Source organism: Mobula birostris, chromosome 6 (assembly GCF_030028105.1).
Source record: "Mobula birostris isolate sMobBir1 chromosome 6, sMobBir1.hap1, whole genome shotgun sequence".
In the NCBI taxonomy this organism is placed as follows: Eukaryota; Metazoa; Chordata; class Chondrichthyes; order Myliobatiformes; family Myliobatidae; genus Mobula; species Mobula birostris.
Genome location: NC_092375.1, coordinates 186,723,168 through 186,742,698, shown reverse-complemented (window position 1 = coordinate 186,742,698; position 19,531 = coordinate 186,723,168). Strand labels below are relative to the sequence as shown.

At 42.1% G+C, this 19,531-nt stretch overlaps 1 protein-coding gene across 1 annotated transcript in view; it reads left to right on the top strand.

The window, feature by feature from the left end:
* The window catches only part of lrp2a (low density lipoprotein receptor-related protein 2a), a 405,821-nt gene extending 395,080 nt beyond the window's left edge, over nt 1-10,741 (top strand). Inside the window, exons 75-76 of the mRNA XM_072259785.1 lie at nt 432-503; nt 10,565-10,741. Of these exons, the coding sequence (XP_072115886.1) occupies nt 432-503; nt 10,565-10,741 (249 nt within the window). The remainder of the gene's footprint in view (nt 1-431; nt 504-10,564) is intronic.
* Nucleotides 10,742-19,531: the final 8,790 nt, after the last annotated feature.

The following is a 19,531-nucleotide window of genomic DNA, read 5'->3' as shown; positions in this document are numbered from 1 at the left end:
TGAGTGAAATCATCCCCTCTGATTCAAGAGCCAGGTGGCTGAGGGGTCATAAATGTTCCTGAACCTGGTGGTGTGAGTCCTGGGGCTCCTGTACCTTCTTTCTGATGACAGCAGTGAGAAGAGAGCATGACCTGGGTGGTGAGGTTCCTTGGGGATGCTGTTTTCCTGTAGATGTGCTCAATGGTGGGGGGGGCTTTACCCATGATGGTTGGGGCCATATCATATTTGTTTCAAATGTTGGGCCTCTTTCTCAGCAACAGCTCGCTGCTGCATATTGATTGCTGCCCCATCCCCATAATCAACACTAAAGTATTTGTTGTACCCGAAAAATGAGCATGAACATTATATATTTCGATTAGAATCCTTCTGGAGTATTGTTCATTAAAGTCCAACTTTTGTTGTTTATGTTGATGTCATTTTGTCCTTTTTAGGAATCAATCTGGAATTTTTTCAAACGAAAGCCCAAACAAGGCTCGAATTTTGAAAACCCGATGTATGCAGAGGTAATTGTTAACTTCATGTTTGTATAAGTTCATTTTCTATTTTTATGTTGCCCCATTTAAAAACGTATAACTAAATGTATTGATTATCACTCTAGTCTTAGGCACATTCATATATATATAGAGCTAGGGTGTCTGAGGCTTTTGCCAGTAATATAGCAATTTTATGTATTGCACTGTACTGCTGCCACAAAAAAAAACGTATTTCTTGACATGTGTGAGTGATGATAAACCTGATTCTGATGTGGGCCTCCGTTGTGGACTGAGAGTGGGAAAGGGATAGGGAGAGGGGGATCATGGTTGAAAAAGGGGTAAGGGAGAGGGGATAGAGCAGGAAGCACCAGAGAGACATTCCATAATAACCAACAAACCAATTGTTTGGAATCTAATGACCTTGACTGGTGTCTCACTGCTAGGTGTGTCTGCACCTGCATCAACCCCCCTGCCCCTGGCACTCCTTCTCTGCCACCTGTCCCACACCCCTCCCGTGGCACTCCACCCTCTTCATTCCCAACGCCCTTTGGTCCTGCTAGATTTAGAAACTCACTCTCTGCTCCTCGTTGACAAATTTAATACTCTGCAAAAGTCTTAAGCACCCTAACTATATACTGTGTGTGTGCCTAGGACTTTTGCACAGTACTCCATGTGAGTGATTCTGATAAGAATGTTGATGGCATGATTAATAATTAGGGTCAATAACTCTACTAGGTGTTATAGACCACCCAATAGTAACAGGGACATCGAGGAGCACATAGGGAGACAGATTCTGGAAAGGAGTAATAATAACAGGGTTGTTGTGGTGGGAGATTTTAATTTCCCAAATATTGATTGGCATCTCCCTAGAGTGAGGGGTTTAGATGGGGTGGAGTTTGTCACGTGTGTTCAGGAAGGTTTCTTGACACAATATGTAGATAAGCCTACAAGAGGAGAGGCTGTACTTGATCTGGTATTGGGAAATGGACCCGGTCAGGTGTCAGGTCTTTCAGTGGGAGAGCATTTTGGAGATAGTGATCACAATTCTATCTCCTTTACCATAGCATTGGAGAGGGATAGGAACAGAGAAGTTAGGGAAACATTTAATTGAAGTAAGTGGAACTATGAGGCTATCAGGCTGGAACTTGGAAGCATAAGTTTACCGTTCTGGATACTGTTGGCGGGGACGACCGACCAGGTGTGAGCCACGGTGGCAGGGCCTCCGGCACTGAGTCTGACCCTGTGGTGCAGAAGGGTGGGACGGAGAAGAGGAGAGCTGTCGTCATTGGAGACTCTATAGTCAGGGGAGCAGACAGGAGATTTTGTGACGTGAGAAGGACACCCACATGGTTTGTTGCCTCCCGGGTGCCAAGGTCCGGGATGTCTCTGATCGGGTGCACGACATCCTGGTACGAGAGGGAAAGCAACCAGAAGTTGTGATACATGTTGGGACCAACGACATAGGCAGGAAGAGGGATGAGGTCCTGAAGTGTGAGTTTCGGGAATTAGGCAGAAGGCTGAAGAACAGGACCTCAAGGGTGACGTTCTCAGGATTGCTGCCAGTGCTACGTGACAGAGATGGTAAGAATTGGAGAAGATGGCAGTTGAATGCGTGGCTGAGGAGTCAGTGCAGGGAGCAGGGTTTTAGATTTTTAGATCATTGGGATCTCTTCTGGGAAAGGTGGGACCTGTACAGATTGGATGGGTTGCACCTGAACTCGAGGGGGGGCAATATCCTTGCAGGTAGATTCGCTGGCATGGTTCGGGAGGGTTTAAACTAATGTGCGAGGGGTATGGGACCCAGAGCGATAGAGCAGTGAAAGAAGTGCATGGAGTAAAGCCAGATCTAACATACAGAGAGGCTTTGAGGAAAGAGAAGCAGAATAAATGGTGTAAAGACAGTAAGGTAGAAGGGCTGAAATGTGTGTACCTCAATGCAAGAAGCATCAGGAACAAAGGTGATGAACTGAGAGCTTGGATACATACATGGAATTATGATGTAGTGGCCATTACAGAGACTTGGCTGGCACCAGGGCAGGAATGGATTCTCAATATTCCTGGATTTCAGTGCTTTAAAAGGGATAGAGAGGGCGGAAAAAGGGGAGGAGGGGTGGCATTACTGGTCAGGGATACTATTACAGCTACAGAAAGGGTGGGTAATGTAGCAGGATCCTCTTTTGAGTCAATATGGGTGGAAGTCAGGAACAGGAAGGGAGCAGTTACTCTACTGGGGGTATTCTATAGGCCCCCTGGTAGCAGCAGAGATACAGAGGAGCAGATTGGGAGGCAGATTTTGGAAAGGTGCAAAAATAACAGGGTTGTTATCATGGGTGACTTTAACTTCTCTAATATTGATTGGCACCTGATTAGTTCAAAGGGTTTAGATGTGACAGAATTTGTTAAGTGTGTCCAGGATGGATTCCTGTCACAGTATGTGGACAGGCCGACCAGGGGGAATGCCATACTAGATCTAGTACTAGGTAATGAACCGGGTCAGGTCACAGATCTCTCAGTGGGTGAGCATCTGGGGGACAGTGACCACCGCTCCCTGGCCTTTATAATTATCATGGAAAAGAATAGAATCAGAGAGGACAGGAAAATTTTTAATTGGGGAAAGGCAAATTATGAGGCTATAAGGCTAGAACTTGCGGGTGTGAATTGGGATGATGTTTTTTCAGGGAAATGTACTATGGACGTATGGTCGATGTTTAGAGATCTCTTGCGGGATGTTAGGGGTAAATTTGTCCCGGTGAGGAAGATAAAGAATGGTAGGGTGAAGGAACCATGGGTGACAAGTGAGGTGGAAAATCTAGTCAGGAGGAAGAAGGCAGCATACATGAGGTTTAGGAAGCAAGGATCAGATGGGTCTATTGAGGAATATAGGGAAGCAAGAAAGGAGCTTAAGAAGGGGCTGAGAAGAGCAAGAAGGGGGCATGAGAAGGCCTTGGCGAGTAGAGTAAAGGAAAACCCCAAGGCATTCTTCAATTATGTGAAGAAAAAATGGATGACAGGAGTGAAGGTAGGACCGATTAGAGATAAAGGTGGGAAGATGTGCCTGGAGGCTGTGGAAGTGAGAGAGGTCCTCAATGAATACTTCTCTTCGGTATTCACCAATGAGAGGGAACTTGATGGTGAAGACAATATGAGTGAGGTTGATGTTCTGGAGCATGCTGATATTAAGGGAGAGGAGGTGTTGGAGTTGTTAAAATACATTAGGACAGATAAGTCCCCGGGTCCTGACGGAATATTCCCCAGGCTGCTCCACGAGGCGAGAGAAGAGTTGCTGAGCCTCTGGTTAGGATCATTATGTCCTCGTTGTCCACGGGAATGGTACTGGAGGATTGGAGGGAGGCGAACTTTGTCCCCTTGTTCAAAAAAGGTAGTAGGGATAGACCAGGTAATTATAGACCAGTGAGCCTTATGTCTGTGGTGGGAAAGCTGTTGGAAAAGATTCTTAGTGATAGGATCTATAGGCATTTAGAGAATCATGGTCTGATCAGGGACAGTAAGCATGGCTTTGTGAAGGGCAGATCGTGTCTAACAAGCCTGATAGAGTTCTTTGAGGAGGTGACCAGGCATATAGATGAGGGTAGTGCAGTGGATGTGATCTATATGGATTTTAGTAAGGCATTTGACAAGGTTCCACACGGTAGGCGTATTCAGAAAGTTAGAAGGCATGGGATCCAGGGAAGTTTGGCCAGGTGGATTCAGAATTGGCTTGCCTGCAGAAGGCAGAGGGTGGTGGTGGAGGGAGTACATTCAGATTGGAGGATTGTGACTAGTGGTGTCTCATAAGGATCTGTTCTGGGACCTCTACTTTTCGTGATTTTTATTAACGACCTGGATGTTGGGGTAGAAGGGTGGGTTGGCAAGTTTGCAGACGACACAAAGGTTGGTGGTGTTGTAGATAGTGTAGAGGATTGTCAAAGATTGCAGAAAGACATTGATAGGATGCAGAAGTGGGCTGAAAAGTGGCAGATGGAGTTCAACCCGGAGAAGTGTGAGGTGGTACACTTTGGAAGGACAAACTCCAAGACAAAGTAAATGGCAGGATACTTGGTGGTGTGGAGGAGCAGAGGGATCTCGGGGTACATGTCCACAGATCCCTGAAAGTTGCCTCACAGCTGGATAGGGTAGTTAAGAAAGCTTATGGGGTGTTAGCTTTCATAAATCGAGGGATGGAGTTTAAGAGTCGTGATGTAATGATGCATCTCTATAAAACTCTGGTTAGGCCACACTTGGAATATTGTTAGTCCTGACGAAGGGTCTCGGCCTGAAACGTCGACTGCACCTTTTCCTACAGGTGCTGCCTGGCCTGCTGCGTTCACCAGCAACTTTGATGTGTGTTGCTTGGAATATTGTGTCCAGTTCTGGTCACCTCACTGTAGGAAGGATGCGGAAGCATTGGAAAGGGTACAGAGGAGATTTACCAGGATGCTGTCTGGTTTAGAAAGTATGCATTATGATCAGAGATTAAGGGAGCTAGGGCTTTACTCTTTGGAGAGAAGGAGGATGAGAGGAGACATGATAGAGGTGTACAAGATAATAAGAGGATTAGTTAGAGTGGATAGCCAGCGCCTCTTCCCCAGGGCACCACTGCTCAATACAAGAGGACATGGCTTTAAGGTAAGGGGTGGGAAGTTCAAGGGGGATATTAGAGGAAGGTTTTTTACTCAGAGAGTGGTTGGTGCGTGGAATGCACTGCCTGAGTCAGTGGTGGAGGCAGATACACTAGTGAAGTTTAAGAGACTACTAGACAGGTATATGGAGGAATCTAAGGTGGGGGCTTATATGGGAGGCAGGGTTTGAGGGTCAACACAACATTGTGGGCCGAAGGGCCTGTACTGTGCTGTACTATTCTATGTTCTATAAATTGGAAACAGATGTTCTCAGGGAAATGTACAGAAGAAATGTGGCAAATGTTCAGGGGATATTTGTGTGGGGTTCTGAGTAGGTACGTTCCAATGAGACATGGAAAGGATGGTAGGGTGCAAGATCCATGGCGCACAAAGGCTGTTGTCAATCTAGTCAAGAAGAAAAGGAGAGCTTACTAAGGGTTCAAAAAACTAGGCAATGATATGAATCTAGAAGATTATAAGGCTAGCAAGAAGGAGTTTAAGAATGAAATTAGGAGAGCCAGAAGGGGCCATGAGAAGGCCTTGGCAGACAGGATTAAGGAATACCCCAAGGCATTTTACAAGTATGTGAAGAGGAACAGGATAAGACGTCAGAGAATAGGACCAATCAAGTGTGACAATGGAAAAGTGTGTATGGAACCGGAGGTACTTAATGCATGCCTTGCTTCAGTATTCACTAGCGAAAAGGATCTTGGCGATTGTAGGGATGACTTGTAGTGGACTGAAAAGCTTGAGAATGTAGATATTAAGAAAGAGGATGTGCTGGAGCTTTTGGAAAGCATCAAGTTGGATCAGTCACCAGGACTGGACAGGATGTACCCCAGGCTACTGTGGGAAGCGAGGGAGGAGATTGCTGAGCCTCTGGCAATGATCTTTGCATCATCAATGAGGACGGGAGAGATTCTGGAGGATTGGAGGGTTGCAGATGTTGTTCCCTTATTCAAGAAAGGGAGTAGGGATAGCCCAGGAAATTATAGGCCAGTAAGTCTTACTTTAGTGGTTGGTAAGTTGATGGAGAAGATCCTGAGAGGCAGGATTTATGAACATTTGGAGAGGCATAACATGATTAGAAATAGTCAGCATAGCTTTGTCAAAGGTAGGTCATGCCTTATGAGCCTGATTGAACTTTTTGAGGATGTGACTAAGCACATTAATGAAGGTAGAGCCTTCTCTCCCTTCATCATTGATGGTCTGAGAAGTGGCAGATGGAGTTCAACCCAGATAAGTGTGAGGTGATTCATTTTGGTTGGTCAAATATGATGGCAGAATATAGTATTAATGTAAGACTTTTGGCCGTGTGGAGGATCAGAGGGATCTTGGGGTCCGAGTCCATAGGACACTCAAAGCTGCTACGCAGGTTGACTCTGTGGTTAAGAAGGCATACGGTGCATTGGCCTTCATCAATCGTGGGATTGAGTTTAATAGCCAAGAGGTAATGTTGCAGCTATATAGGACCCTGGTGAGACCTCACTTGGAGTACTGTGCTCAATTCTGGTCGCCTCACTATAGGAAGGACATGGAAACCATGGAAAGGGTGCAGAGGAGATTTACAAGGATGTTGCCTGGATTGCTTTATGAGAATAGGTTGAGTGAACTTGGCCTTTTCTCCTTGGAGCGACGGTGGATGAGAGGTGGCTTGATAGAGGTGTACAAGATAATGAGAGGCATTGATCATGTGGATAGTCAGAGGCTTTTCTCCAGGGCTGAAATGGCTTGCACAAGAGGGCATGGTTTTAAGGTTCAGAGGAGATGTCAGGGGTAAGTTTTTTACGCAGAGAGTAGTGAGTGCATGGAATGGGCTGCCAGTGGAGGCGGAAATGATAGGGTCTTTTAAGAGACTCCTGGATGGCTACATGGAGTTTTGGAAAATAGAGGGCTATGGGTAAAGCCTAGGTAGTTCTAAGGTAGCGACATGCTCAGCACAGCTTTGTGGGCCGAAGGGCCCGTATTGTGCTGTATGTTTTCTATGTTTCTAATAAGTTTGCAGGTGACTCCAAAATTTGTGAAGTGACGGACAATTAAGAAAAGTGTCTAAGATTACCACAGGATCTAGATGGATGGTAGGGAGACCCCTATGATCCTCTTGGCTGTTCTCAGAGATCTTTATAGGGATTTCTGGTCCAATGCCCTGCTTCTCCCATACCAATGGAGATGCAGCTTGACAGGATGCTCTCAATATTCCCCTGTTATGGATGAAATTACCACTGACTGCATCATATGAATGCCAAGATATTACTCTGCAAATCTGATCTGTGAAATGGTATCATGCTCGTAGTCTTACAATCAAATGGGTGAAAGTGAACCCTGAGTACTGGTCCAGTAATTTACCCACTACAGAACTTTACTGAATGCTGCTTAAACATTGTAGTCATGACAATATATTTGGATCACAGACTGTTTGTGTAAGAAATATTACATCAAGTAGGTAAAGATTTTTCAGACCTAGGAAATCGTTGTGGACTTCAGGAAGGTGGAGAAGAACCAGTCCCTCTGAAAATACATGGCTCCTCCATAGAGAGAGTTAAGTGCACCAAGTTCCTTGGAGTTCACATCATGATGACCTCACCTGATCCCTTAATATCACCTCCCTGAACAAGAAGGTACAGCAGTGCCTCCACTTCCTAAGAAGATTGAGGTAACCCATCTCAACTGTGATTTACAGGAGCTTCATTGAGAGCATCCTGACAAGTTGTGTCTCTATCTGGTTTGGGAGCAGTCGAACATCGGACCAGAAGTCCATACAAAGGACTGTCGGAGCAGCTGAGAGGATCATTGGAGTCTCCCTACCATCCATTGGGGATATTTAAAAGGAGTGCTGCATACATAGGGCCCTTAGTATTGTTAGAGAGCCCACCCATCCATGTAGCATCCTCGTTGACATTGTACCATCAGGCAGGAGACTCCAATACATAAAAATAGGAATGGTCAGGATGAGAAACAGTTTCTTCCCTCAGGCCACTGGTCTTCTGAACTCCCTGCCGCATCGTATTCGAGGTACCTCCAGTTAATCTGTTCCATATTTTACAGTATTTTACTTTATGCACTTTAGTTTGTCAATTATGCATGATTCATCTGTAGATTTTATCCTTACCTTCATATGTTATTGTGTGTTATGTGTGTTATATGTTTACACCCTGGTTCAGAGAAACGTTGTCTCCTTTCTATACAGGTGGCCTCCGTTTTCTGAACGTTCACTTTACGACACCTCGCTGTTACGAAAGACCTATATTAGTTACCTGTTTTTGCTAACAGAAAGGTTTTTCACTGTTACAGAAAAAGGCAGTGCGCGCCCGAACAGCAAAGCTTCTCCCCCGGAATTGCATTCTAGCCGCCATTCTTTAAACACGTGCTTTATCTCGATTTATTTTGTGCATCCGTTGGCAAGATGAGTTCTAAGGTATCGGAAAAGCCTAAAAGAACTCATAAGAGTGTTATACTTAGTGTAAAACTAGACATAATTAAGCATTTCGATCGTGGTGAACGAAGTAAGGACGTTGTCTGCGCGTTGAACTTGCCTGTGTCCACCATTCGCACTAATTATACGTAGAGAGAAAGAATTTTGAAAGTTGCCGATGTTACTGTTGGTTCTGCTCATAGCAAAGTGGTCTCTCTTAGTCGGCATTCAATAATGGATAAAATGGAAAGTCTGTTGCTTTAGTGGATTGATGGGTGTACAAAGCGTGGTGTTCCGTTAAGTTTTCTTATACTTAAGGAGAAATCAGTCAGTCTTTTTAATAAACTGAAACAGAAAGCACTGCACGATGGTGATGAAAGTGTTGTGAAAGTGGAATTTAAAGGTAGTCATGGGTGGTTTGATCAATTTCTGAGGCGAGGGCAGCTTCATAGTTTCAGCGGTGGTCCCCAACCTCCAGGATGCGGATATTGCCGCGAAGAATGCAGTGGTGCAGCTGTAGTCGGAACGCACCCAGCGCATCTTTAAGAAAAAAGCTGAAATAAACAAGCTAATTAATTAGGTGCCACCCAGCACGCAGATGTCGGCCCAGATCAGAGGCGATTGCCGATTGCACCAGGTGGTCATTCGTATAAGCAAATGTTTAACTGTGACGAAACTGTAATTTATTGGCGTCTTCACGATTCTGGGTGATACTACACTGTACATACATTATTTCTACTTTATATAGGCTATGTATTTTTGTGTTATTTGGTATCATTTGGCAGCTTCATAGCTTAAAGGAACTGGAGAGAGAGTTTCTGCCGAGAGCACTTCCGCAAGATTTTCGCTGTGCTAGACAGTGCTGCAGAAAAGTATTTCTACTTTATATAGGCTGTGTATTTATCATATTGTTCCTGCTTTTATTATATGTTACTGTTATTTTAGGTTTTATGTGTTATTTGGCATGATTTTGTAGGTTATTTTTTGGGTCTGGGAACACTGAAAAATTTTTCCCATATTAATAAATGGTAATTGCTTCTTCACTTTACGACATTCCGGCTTACGAACCGTTTCATAGGAATGCTCTAACTTCGGATAGCGGGGGAAACCTGTATACATATGATAATATACATTATATAAATGCATGTAGTTGTATGTCCTGTAGAAGGGTTTCAGCTTGAAACATCAACTTGTTTATTCCTTTCAATGGATACTGCCTGACCTGCTGAGTTTTCCAACATTTTGTGTGTGTTACTTCAAGTTTCCAGCATCGGCAGAATCTCGTGTTTATAATGATGCTGTTCACTTATAATGTTCACTTACCACGTCCAAAATCGATTCAAGATGCAAGTAATAGAAACGAGTGCTGAGTATTGCCCTGTTTTGTTAATATAGAAAGCAGTCCACGAATAGGAGGCTTGTGCTTAGCACATTTTAACATAGAACATAAAAGAGCTCAGCACTGGAGCGGCTATTCTGCCCACAATGTAGTGCCAAACAGATAACAAGAAAATCAAAAACACCCAAACAATAATCCTTCCTACCTACTACATGTCTCTATCCCTCTATCTTCCTTACACTTATGTGCAAATCCAAATCTCCTGAAATGTCTCTTAAAAGCCTCTAATGTATTTGCCCCTACCACCATAGCAGTGCGCCCATTCTAAGCATTCACGACTTCACCCCTCAGATCGGCCCTCACCTTCAAAGTATGCCCTCTAGTATTAGAAATTATAATGCTGCAGAACAGATGCACTTTGTCCACTCTATCTATGTCTCTCATAATCTTTTAAACCTCTATCAGATCTCCCCTCACCCTTTGGCGTTCCAGAGAAAACAACCCAAGTTTATCCCGCATCTTGTGATAGCACATGCCCTCTAAACCAGGCAGCATCCTGGTAAACCTCCTCAAAGCCTTAACATCCTTCCCACAGTGGGACAAGCAGAACTGTACGTAATACTCCAGATGTGGCCTACCCAGAGTTTTATAAAGTTGCAACATAACCTGATTTAACAGATTTAGTCTTACGGAATTTTAACAGATGTTGGTCTTCTTCCAGAGCCAAGAACAGCAACCGGCAAATAATCCAGTCACAGAAGCCTCTGCCACTTCCCAGACTTTTGAATTACCTCCAAGCAAGTCACAATCAAAAAACGATGAGCCTTTAACCTTCAGTCCGACAGAGAATACTTTCAAAGATACAGCCGCTCTCGTCAAAAAGGATTTGAAATCATAATTCAGTATGTAACTGGAGGACAGTGATTGCTTTTCCTCTGATACAATATATTTTTATACATAGCCAGAACATTAGGATATGTCAGATATATAAGTACAGGTCAACCTTCACTAATCCAACACCATTGGGACCTGAGGAGTGCCAGATTAGTGAAAATGCCGAATTACAGAAAGATCACATTAAGCATAATCAGTGCCGGATTATCAAAGGAACCGGATTACAGGCAGCCAGATTAGTGAAAGTCGACCTGTACTAAAAACCCATTAAATAATTAGTGTGAATCAGTAGCTGTTTGAAGTAGTCTTTCTGTTCCCTACCCTTTACTAATGTTATATGCCAACTTTTATCATTTTTAGTTTTTTGCCTGTGAAGACTTTTTTTAAATCCAGAGGTTCTTTATGTATTTCTTTGCACTGGATGTGTCTAAGTATGGGATATGTAATGTTATAAATACATGTATATTTGTAAATTTTTAAGAGACTATGTCAATAATTTTACAATAGGTAAACTTGACTTATAATCAAGGTTGAAATTTGTGGAAATCTGAAGGTTGAGTTTATGCCACTGATTTCAAGTTTAGAAAGGCAATTCTGAATGTGCAAACTACTGAACTTGCTCTCTGAAGGAATTTGATAAAATCAATGTGGCTAATTGCATATAAAAAATAACATGAGCACACTGGAGTTATTTTTGAAATATTAAAAAAGTGAAACCTATATTCAATAGTCTGCTGATGATAGAAAGCTTAATGTGCGATCAAGATATACCCTGTTCACATTATCAAAATAGCCATTTATTTGAAAATAAAAGGTTCTGGGATTAGGAATAAAACATTGATAAATGTATTCTATTGCAATATTGGTTTATACTATTACTTCTCCAAATTAATCCTCAGAGTTGTTTACATTTTTTTCTTTTTGTATTATAAGATAAAACTACAAAATCCAAAGATATTGAAGTAATCCCACAGGCCGAAGACATCACAGCATTTTCTGAATAGAGATGATGTAAAAACGTTCCTACCCACCTGGTTTCCTTTCACCTTCCCCTCCCCCACCTTTTTATTCTGGTGTCTTCCTCACCATTCCAGTCCCAAAGAAGTGTCTTGGCCCAAAACGTCAACTGTTTATTCATGTCCAGAGATGCTGCCTGACCTGCTGAGTTCCTTCAGAACCTTATGTGTGACTCTTTAAAAATATACTTTTATTGATAAAACTACTCCAAGTTTAATGTATTTTTAAAATCACAAATAAAATATATGTCCTAGGAGCAGGAGAACATAACTCAACCACTCTTACCTGCTTAGCCAGTTAATAAGAACATGATTGATCCCTTTGTAATTTCTAAAACAGTCCTTCTGGGTATAAATATAGTGAATATTGCAACATATTCTTTGACTCAAATGAAAACCTGCCCTCTTTCAGTCAAGTTAATATCGAGAAGTTATTTTTCTCTACTTATTGAGATCCAGTGCGCAAGGGGCCCTTCCGGCCCTTTGAGCTGTACTGCCCAGCAACCCCCGATTCAACCCTAGCCCAATCACGGAACAATTTACAATGACTAATTAACCTACCAACCAATACATCTTTGGACTGTGGGAGGAAAATGGAACACCCGGAGGAAACTCATGCCGTCACAGTGAGGAGAATGTACAAACTGCACACAGGCAGTGGCAGGAATTGAACCCGGGCCACCTGTACGGTAAGGTGTTGTGCTACCACAAAGCTACTGTGCCATCCCACTACATGAATAGGAGATTTCCCTTTTTACTTGCCTGAAACTTGCATCATAATATTTGTACATTGAATTCTGTTTCTGAATTTCATAACTGGAGTCCTATATGCTTTTGTCACTAAAGTGTTTACTGAGGGGACACAAAATAGGAGTGAGGGGAATGGCTATGGAACAGATCCACAGAACATTGAAGCTTTCGAACAAATTATCCTGCATTGTTCATGAAAGCGAGCAGACATTAGTTTGAGGATAAATACACCTCAAATCATCGATTTATCTGCCTTCTCTAACAAATTCAATGCCACAGGTGGCAGTGGAGCCAAGTCATTGAGTACATTTAAGGCAGACGTTGATAGATTTTTGATTAGTTAGAACATGAAGGGATATGGGGAGAAAGTAGGAGATTGGGGCTGAGAGGGATAATGGATCAGCCATGATGAAATTATGGAGCAGACTTGATGGGCCGAATGGCCTAATTCTGCCCCAGTATCTGGTGGTCTTAAAAGAAGAAAAGATAACCAAGATATCAGGCTTTCCTTTAATTGCAAACACCTGCACAGAAAGTTAAAGGCAATTTTTTTTAAAAAACAGAAAAACTATACTAATTGATAGCAATAGATGTCGAGACTCTGATACGGATTACACTGAGAATACAAACTTTGCATGATCAATTCTAGAAGTGATGTGCTTTCCTGTCTTACAGATTTCAAGGAGTAATTGAGACAACTGTTCATCTTGCCTTACTTCACTGAACTACATTTACAAATGTAATTTTCCTGTAAATGGCCAAAACTAGCTACCTAAGTTTATTGTTCATTCCCTGCATGTCTACTCACCATTGATTGTTCTTGATGTGATGATAATGTTATATATTTTATGCTTTAAGAAATTGTAGAATCTTTTGTATGTTAATTTTCATGGATGATTTCTAGAGTGGAAGCTATATATGATGATTAGAAAAAATCTCACTGAAGTCTACTGCTGAATAAATCGAATAAAGTGCATTATTTTATCATATTTTGTTACTATTTAGTTATCTTGAAAGTAAAAGTTCTTTGAAAAATAATCGTTTGAAACATTATAATAGTTATATTATTTTGTCAGGATATTTCTTGTTGGATTAACTTCATACTGCAAAGCATATGTTTTGCAATGGATCAACAACTTGAATTTCGATACTTAATGCAGTACTGTGAAAAGTTGTGGGCATATATACATAGCAAAGCAGAGTGTTATGGCTGCTTTATCAGATATTGGGGATAAAACGCTGGTGTCAATATAAGTATCTTTGTGAGCAGAATTGAACAGCGAACTGAACAACACCAAGTGCAAAATTTAACTTTGTGATATTAGGGGTTTTTCCGATGACGGACAATTTTAAGTTGATTGTCACAGTTCCCTACCCAACTTCTATCATGAATAGCTCTGCTCAAAGACTGTTTCTCCCAGTTCCATCAGGGTGGAGGCTATGTAGCATCCGTGCCAGCACCAGAAGACCCCATCACAGTTACTTTCCCCAAGTGGTAAGGCTGATCAACACCTCCTCCCACAAACCCACCCCACCAAACCCACTACTGCACTACCTATCTCCTGTCACAGTCACCTTCTGTACTTTGTGTCACTTTATGTGCATGTCCATCTATGTATATAAAGTATCTTAAGCGTTTGTATTTATTGTGATTTTTTCCTATCATGTTCTTTATCTTAGTGTGTTTTTTTGTGCTGCATTGGATCCAGAGCAACAATTATTTTGCACTCCTTTGCACTTGTGGACTGGAAATGACATTAAACAGTCTTGAATCTTGAGAGGACTAGAATCACGGTTTGATGCAGACATCAGTAATTTTCCAGATACATCAGTTCTTCAGGAACATCACAGTTCTGCCGTTTATTCCTTCAAACATTTCATAGAATCATAGAGTTATAGGGTCATAGAAAAGTACAGCACAAAAACAGGCTCTTCAGCCCATCTAGTCTGAGCTGAGCCATTTAAACTGCCCGTTCCCATCAACCTGCACCCGGACCATAGCACTCCATACCCCTCCATGCACCTATGCAAACTTCTCTTAAACTTTGAAACTGAGCTGGCATGCACCACTTGCACTGGAAGCTCACCGCATATTCTCACGACCCTCTGTATGAGGAAGTTTCCCCTCATGTTCCCTTTAAACTTTTCACCTTTCACTCTTAACCCATGACCTCTAGTTGTAGTCCCATCCCACCTCAGAGGAAAAAGCCTGCTTACCTTTAGTCTATCTATACTCCTCATAGTTTTGTATTCCTCTATCAAATCTCCACTTAATCTTCTATAGTCCAAGGAATAAATTCCTAACCTACTCGATCTTTCCTTATAACTCAAGTCCTCTAGTCCCGGCAGCATCTTCGTAAATTTTCCCTGTACTGCTTATTGGTGGAAAATCATCAAGGTGGAATATTCAAGCTTGTAATGAGAATTAATGGGTGATCAATAATTAATTATGTACATGTAAAGAGGCTGGTGGACTTTAGTTCAAAGTTCAAAGTAAATTTATTATCAAAGCATATATATCTCACCATATAATATCCTGTTCTTGTGGACATTCACAGTAAGTACAAGAGACACAATAGAATCAGTGAAAAACTAAACAAACAAAGATGGACAAAGAACCAATGGGCAAGAGACAACAAACTCTGCAAACGCAGTACAAATAGAGAAATTAAAAATAATGAATGGATAGTATTGGGAACACAAGCTGAGAGTGAGCCCATAGGTTGTGGAACCAGTTCAGTGTTGGGATAAGTGAAGTTAGCCTCTCTGGTTCAAAAGCTTCATGGCTGAGGGGTAATAACTCTTCCTGAACCTGGTGGTGGAGGACTTGAGGCTCCTGCACCACCATTGTGATGGCATCAGTGAGAAGTGACCAAGGACTGGATAGTGGGAGTCCTTGATATCAGTTGCTGCTTTCCTGTGACAGCACTCCATGTGGATGTGCTGAATGGTAGAGAGGGCTTTACCCGTGATATAAATAAGCCAAGTGTGAGTGGTGTGGCTATTGTGGGAACAGCCGTTGCCCAAACGGACTCGGGTTAGAGTAGGGAGTTTGAAGCTTTGACGAGAAGAGATGGAGGCCATTTTGGATCAGGCAGTGTAGGAATGCGCCAGTGGTGGAGTCTAAAATCTGAGGTTTTGGCTCAGGTTTAGGCAAAGAGGCGCAGGTGTGTAGCACATAAGAACAGTTTAGGAATTTTTATAAAACTAAACATATACCAGATTACAAATGATAAAATAAAACAGGGATACTCCATCAGATGATATGTTGTTGCTGCATGATTTGGGAACTGGTGGAGGCATTCTACTTCCTAGTGAGCACATCTGCAGCAAGTGTTGGTGCTCCAGGAACTCAGGCTCAACGTTAATTACCTGGAGTCTGAGCTTCAAACACTGTGGCATACAGGGAAAAGGAGAGTTACCTGGACAGTGTGCTTAAGGAGGCAGTCTCACCTAGTAGATTAACTACTTTAAGTTTGGCTGTGAGGAAATAACAGGCAGGATGTGTAAGGAAGATGTTGTTTACTTGGATATTCAGAAGACCTCAGGAGATAAAGAGTGGGAATAAAGGGGGCCTCTTCTGTCTGGCTGCCAGTGTTGGGTCTGTTTCCTTTCATGGTGTATGTCAATAAACTGGATGGCGGAACTGATGGCTTTGTGGCCAAGGTTACAGACGATATGAAGAAAGGTGGAAGGGCAGATAGTGCTGCGAAAGCACTTGGATAGATTGGGAGAATGTAGCAGATGGTGAAATGCAGTTTAGGGAACACAAGAACACAAAATATAGGAGCAGGAGTAGGCCATCCAGCCCATCGAGCCTGCCCCACCATTCAATAAGATCATAGCTGATCTGTCCATAAACCCAGCTCCATCTACCTACCTTTTCCCCATAACCCTTAATTCCCTTACTATGTAAAAACCTATCTAACTGTTTCTTAAATATATTTAGTGAAGAAGCCTCAACTGCTTCGCTGGGCAGAGAATTCCACAGATTCACCACTCTCTGGGAAAAACGGTTTCTCTTCATCTCTGTCCTAAATCTTCTCCCCTGAATCTTGAGGCAATGTCCCCTAGTTCTAGTCTCATCTACCAATGGAAACAACTTACTACTTCTATCTTATCTATCCCTTTCAAAATTTTGTATGTTTCTATAAGATCCCCTCTCATTCTTCTGAATTCCAGAGAGTATAGTCCCAGGCGACTCGATCTTTCCTCATAGGTTAACCCCTTCATCTCTGGAATCAACCTGGTGAACCTCCTCTGCACTGCCTCCAAAGCCAGAATATCCTTCCTCAAGTATGGAGAACAGAACTGCACACAGTACTCCAGGTGTGGCCTCACCAGTACCCTGTACAGTTGCAGCATGACCTCCCTGCTCTTGAATTCAATCCCTCTACTTCTGTAGAAGGAATAAAAACTTAGACTATTTTCTAAACAGGAAGCAAATTCAGAAAGTAGAGATGTAAAGGGACTGGGAGTCCTCGTGCCAGATTCCTTAAGGTTAACTTATAGGTTGAGTCACTAGTAAGGAAGGTAAATGCAACATTTGCATTCATTTTTAAAGTAGAAAAATACTAAAGTGAGGATGTAGTGTTGGGGTGTTATAAGGCGTTTGGTCAGACTGCACTTGGAGAGCGAAAATAAACCAGTCATGATGGGATATGAATTCGGAGAAATTCTCCTGTCAGTTCGGAGAAAGAAGACAGATTGGGAGCGGGAGTGTAGAGGAAGCCTTTTTTGAATTTTTCGGTTTTTTTCATCGGCGTTGAGAGAGGCAGGACTGTGCAGGCGTGTGACGTCGGGGAGTGAAACGAGGAAGATTTAAAAGGAACACAGCCTTATATCTCAATCAGCGGGCAGCGTAGTTTGTGGGCAGTGGAGTGAGCCGGGAGCAGAGTGATATATAATCCAATTTACCACCCCATCACCCAGATCATTAATATATATTAGATATATATATATTGAGGAGATATGAAAGGATTTAGAAGGAATGGATTGGGACAACTTATTTTATGGGAAGGATGTAACAGAGAAATGGAGGTCATTTAAAGGTGAAATTTTGCGGGTACAGAATCTTTATGTTCCTGTTAGGTTGAAAGGAAAGGTTAAAAGTTTGAGAGAGCCATGGTTTTCAAGAGATATTAGAAACCTGGTTCAGAAAAAGAGAGGGATCTTCAATAAATATAGGCAGCTTGGAGTTAATGAGGTACTCGAGGAATATAAAGAATGTAAAAAGAACCTTAAGAAAGAAATTAGAAAAGCTAAAAGAAGATACGAGGCTGCTTTGGCAAGTAAGGTGAAAATAAATCCAAAGGGTTTCTACAGTTATGTTAATGGCAAAAGGATAGTGAGGGATAAAATTGGTCCCTTGGAGAATCAGAATGGACAGCTATGTGTGGAGTCAAAAGAGATGGGGGAGATTTTGAACAATTTCTTTCCTTCGGTATTCACTAAGGAGAAGGTTATTGAATTGTGTAAGGTAAGGGAAATAAGTAGGGTAGTTATGGAAAGTATGACAATTAAAAAAGAGGAAGTACTGGAAATTTTAAGGAATATAAAAGTGGATAAGTCTCCGGGTCCGGACAAGATATTTCCTAGGACCTTGAGGGAAGTTAGTGTAGAAATAGCAGGGGCTTTGACAGAAATATTTCAAATGTCATTAGAAACGGGGATGGTGCTGGAAGATTGGCGTGTTGCTCATGTGGTTCCATTGTTTAAAAAGGGTTCTAAGAGTAAACCTGGCAATTATCGGCCTGTGAGTTTGACATCATTGGTAGGTAAATTGATGGAAAGTATTCTTAAAGATGGTGTATATAATTTTCTGGATAGACAGGGTCTGATTAGGAACAGTCAACATGGATTTGTGCATGGAAGGTCATGTTTGACAAATCTTATTGAATTTTTTGATGAGGTTACTAAGAAAGTTGACGAGGCTAAAATGGTGGATGTTGTCCATATGGACTTCAGTAAGGCCTTTGACAAGGTTCCACATGGAAGATTAGTTAGGAAGGTTCAATCATTAGGCATTAATATGGAAGTAGTAAAATGGATTCAGTAGTGGCCAGATGGGAGACACCAGAGGGTGGTGGTGGATAACTGTGTGTCTGTTTGGAGGACGGTGTGTAGTGGTGTGCCTCAGGGATCTGTACTGGGTCCAATATAGTTTGTAATATATATTAATGATCTGGATGATGGGGTGGTAAATTGGATTAGTAAGTATGCAGATGATACTAAGATAGGTGGTGTTGTGGATGTTGAGGTAGGTTTTCAAAACTTGCAGAGAGATTTAGGACAGTTAGAAGAGTGGGCTGAAAGATGGCAGATGTAGTTTAATGCTGAAAAATGTGAGGTGCTACATTTTGGTAGGACTAATCAAAATAGGACATACGTGGTAAATGGTAAGGCTAGGGAGGAGCCAATGAGCTGAAAAGACAGAAAGCATTTCTCATCAGGCAGTGAGCTCCAGAGTTTGCTCAGATCCAGATCTCAGCAGAACAGTTGTCCTGTTCTAAAGAGTCAATTAATTTATTTGTTGAAGATTGTGCAAAGCCAGTTGGAATGTATGATGACTGACATCCTGAATCTGGACAGACTGTATTGATGATTTCACAACTATAGTTCATGAAGAAGTGTAATACCTATGGACATGCCAGCAGGAAGGCTTCTCCCAACTCTTTAAACACCATCCTGTATTATTTTGGGAACGTAATCATTCCACCACTGGTGGTTAGAATTTGGATGTCAAAGTCGTAGCTTTTGGAATTCTCTCCTTGCGCCTCTCTTTTACCCCTCCTTTCTCTTTAAAACATTCTTCACAAAGGCTACCAGTTTGTTCAAGCATTTATTTACTGTACTTGATTTCCACTTACATTTATCAGTGACAATAGAAAAATCATGCTCATTTGAAGTGATCTGATAGATTTTGTTCCAGTTAAGGTGCTCAGTCAAACAGTATCCATCATCAGGGATCACCCATGCTCTCTTCTCACTGCTGCCATCAGGAAGAAGATACAGGAGGCTCAGGAATC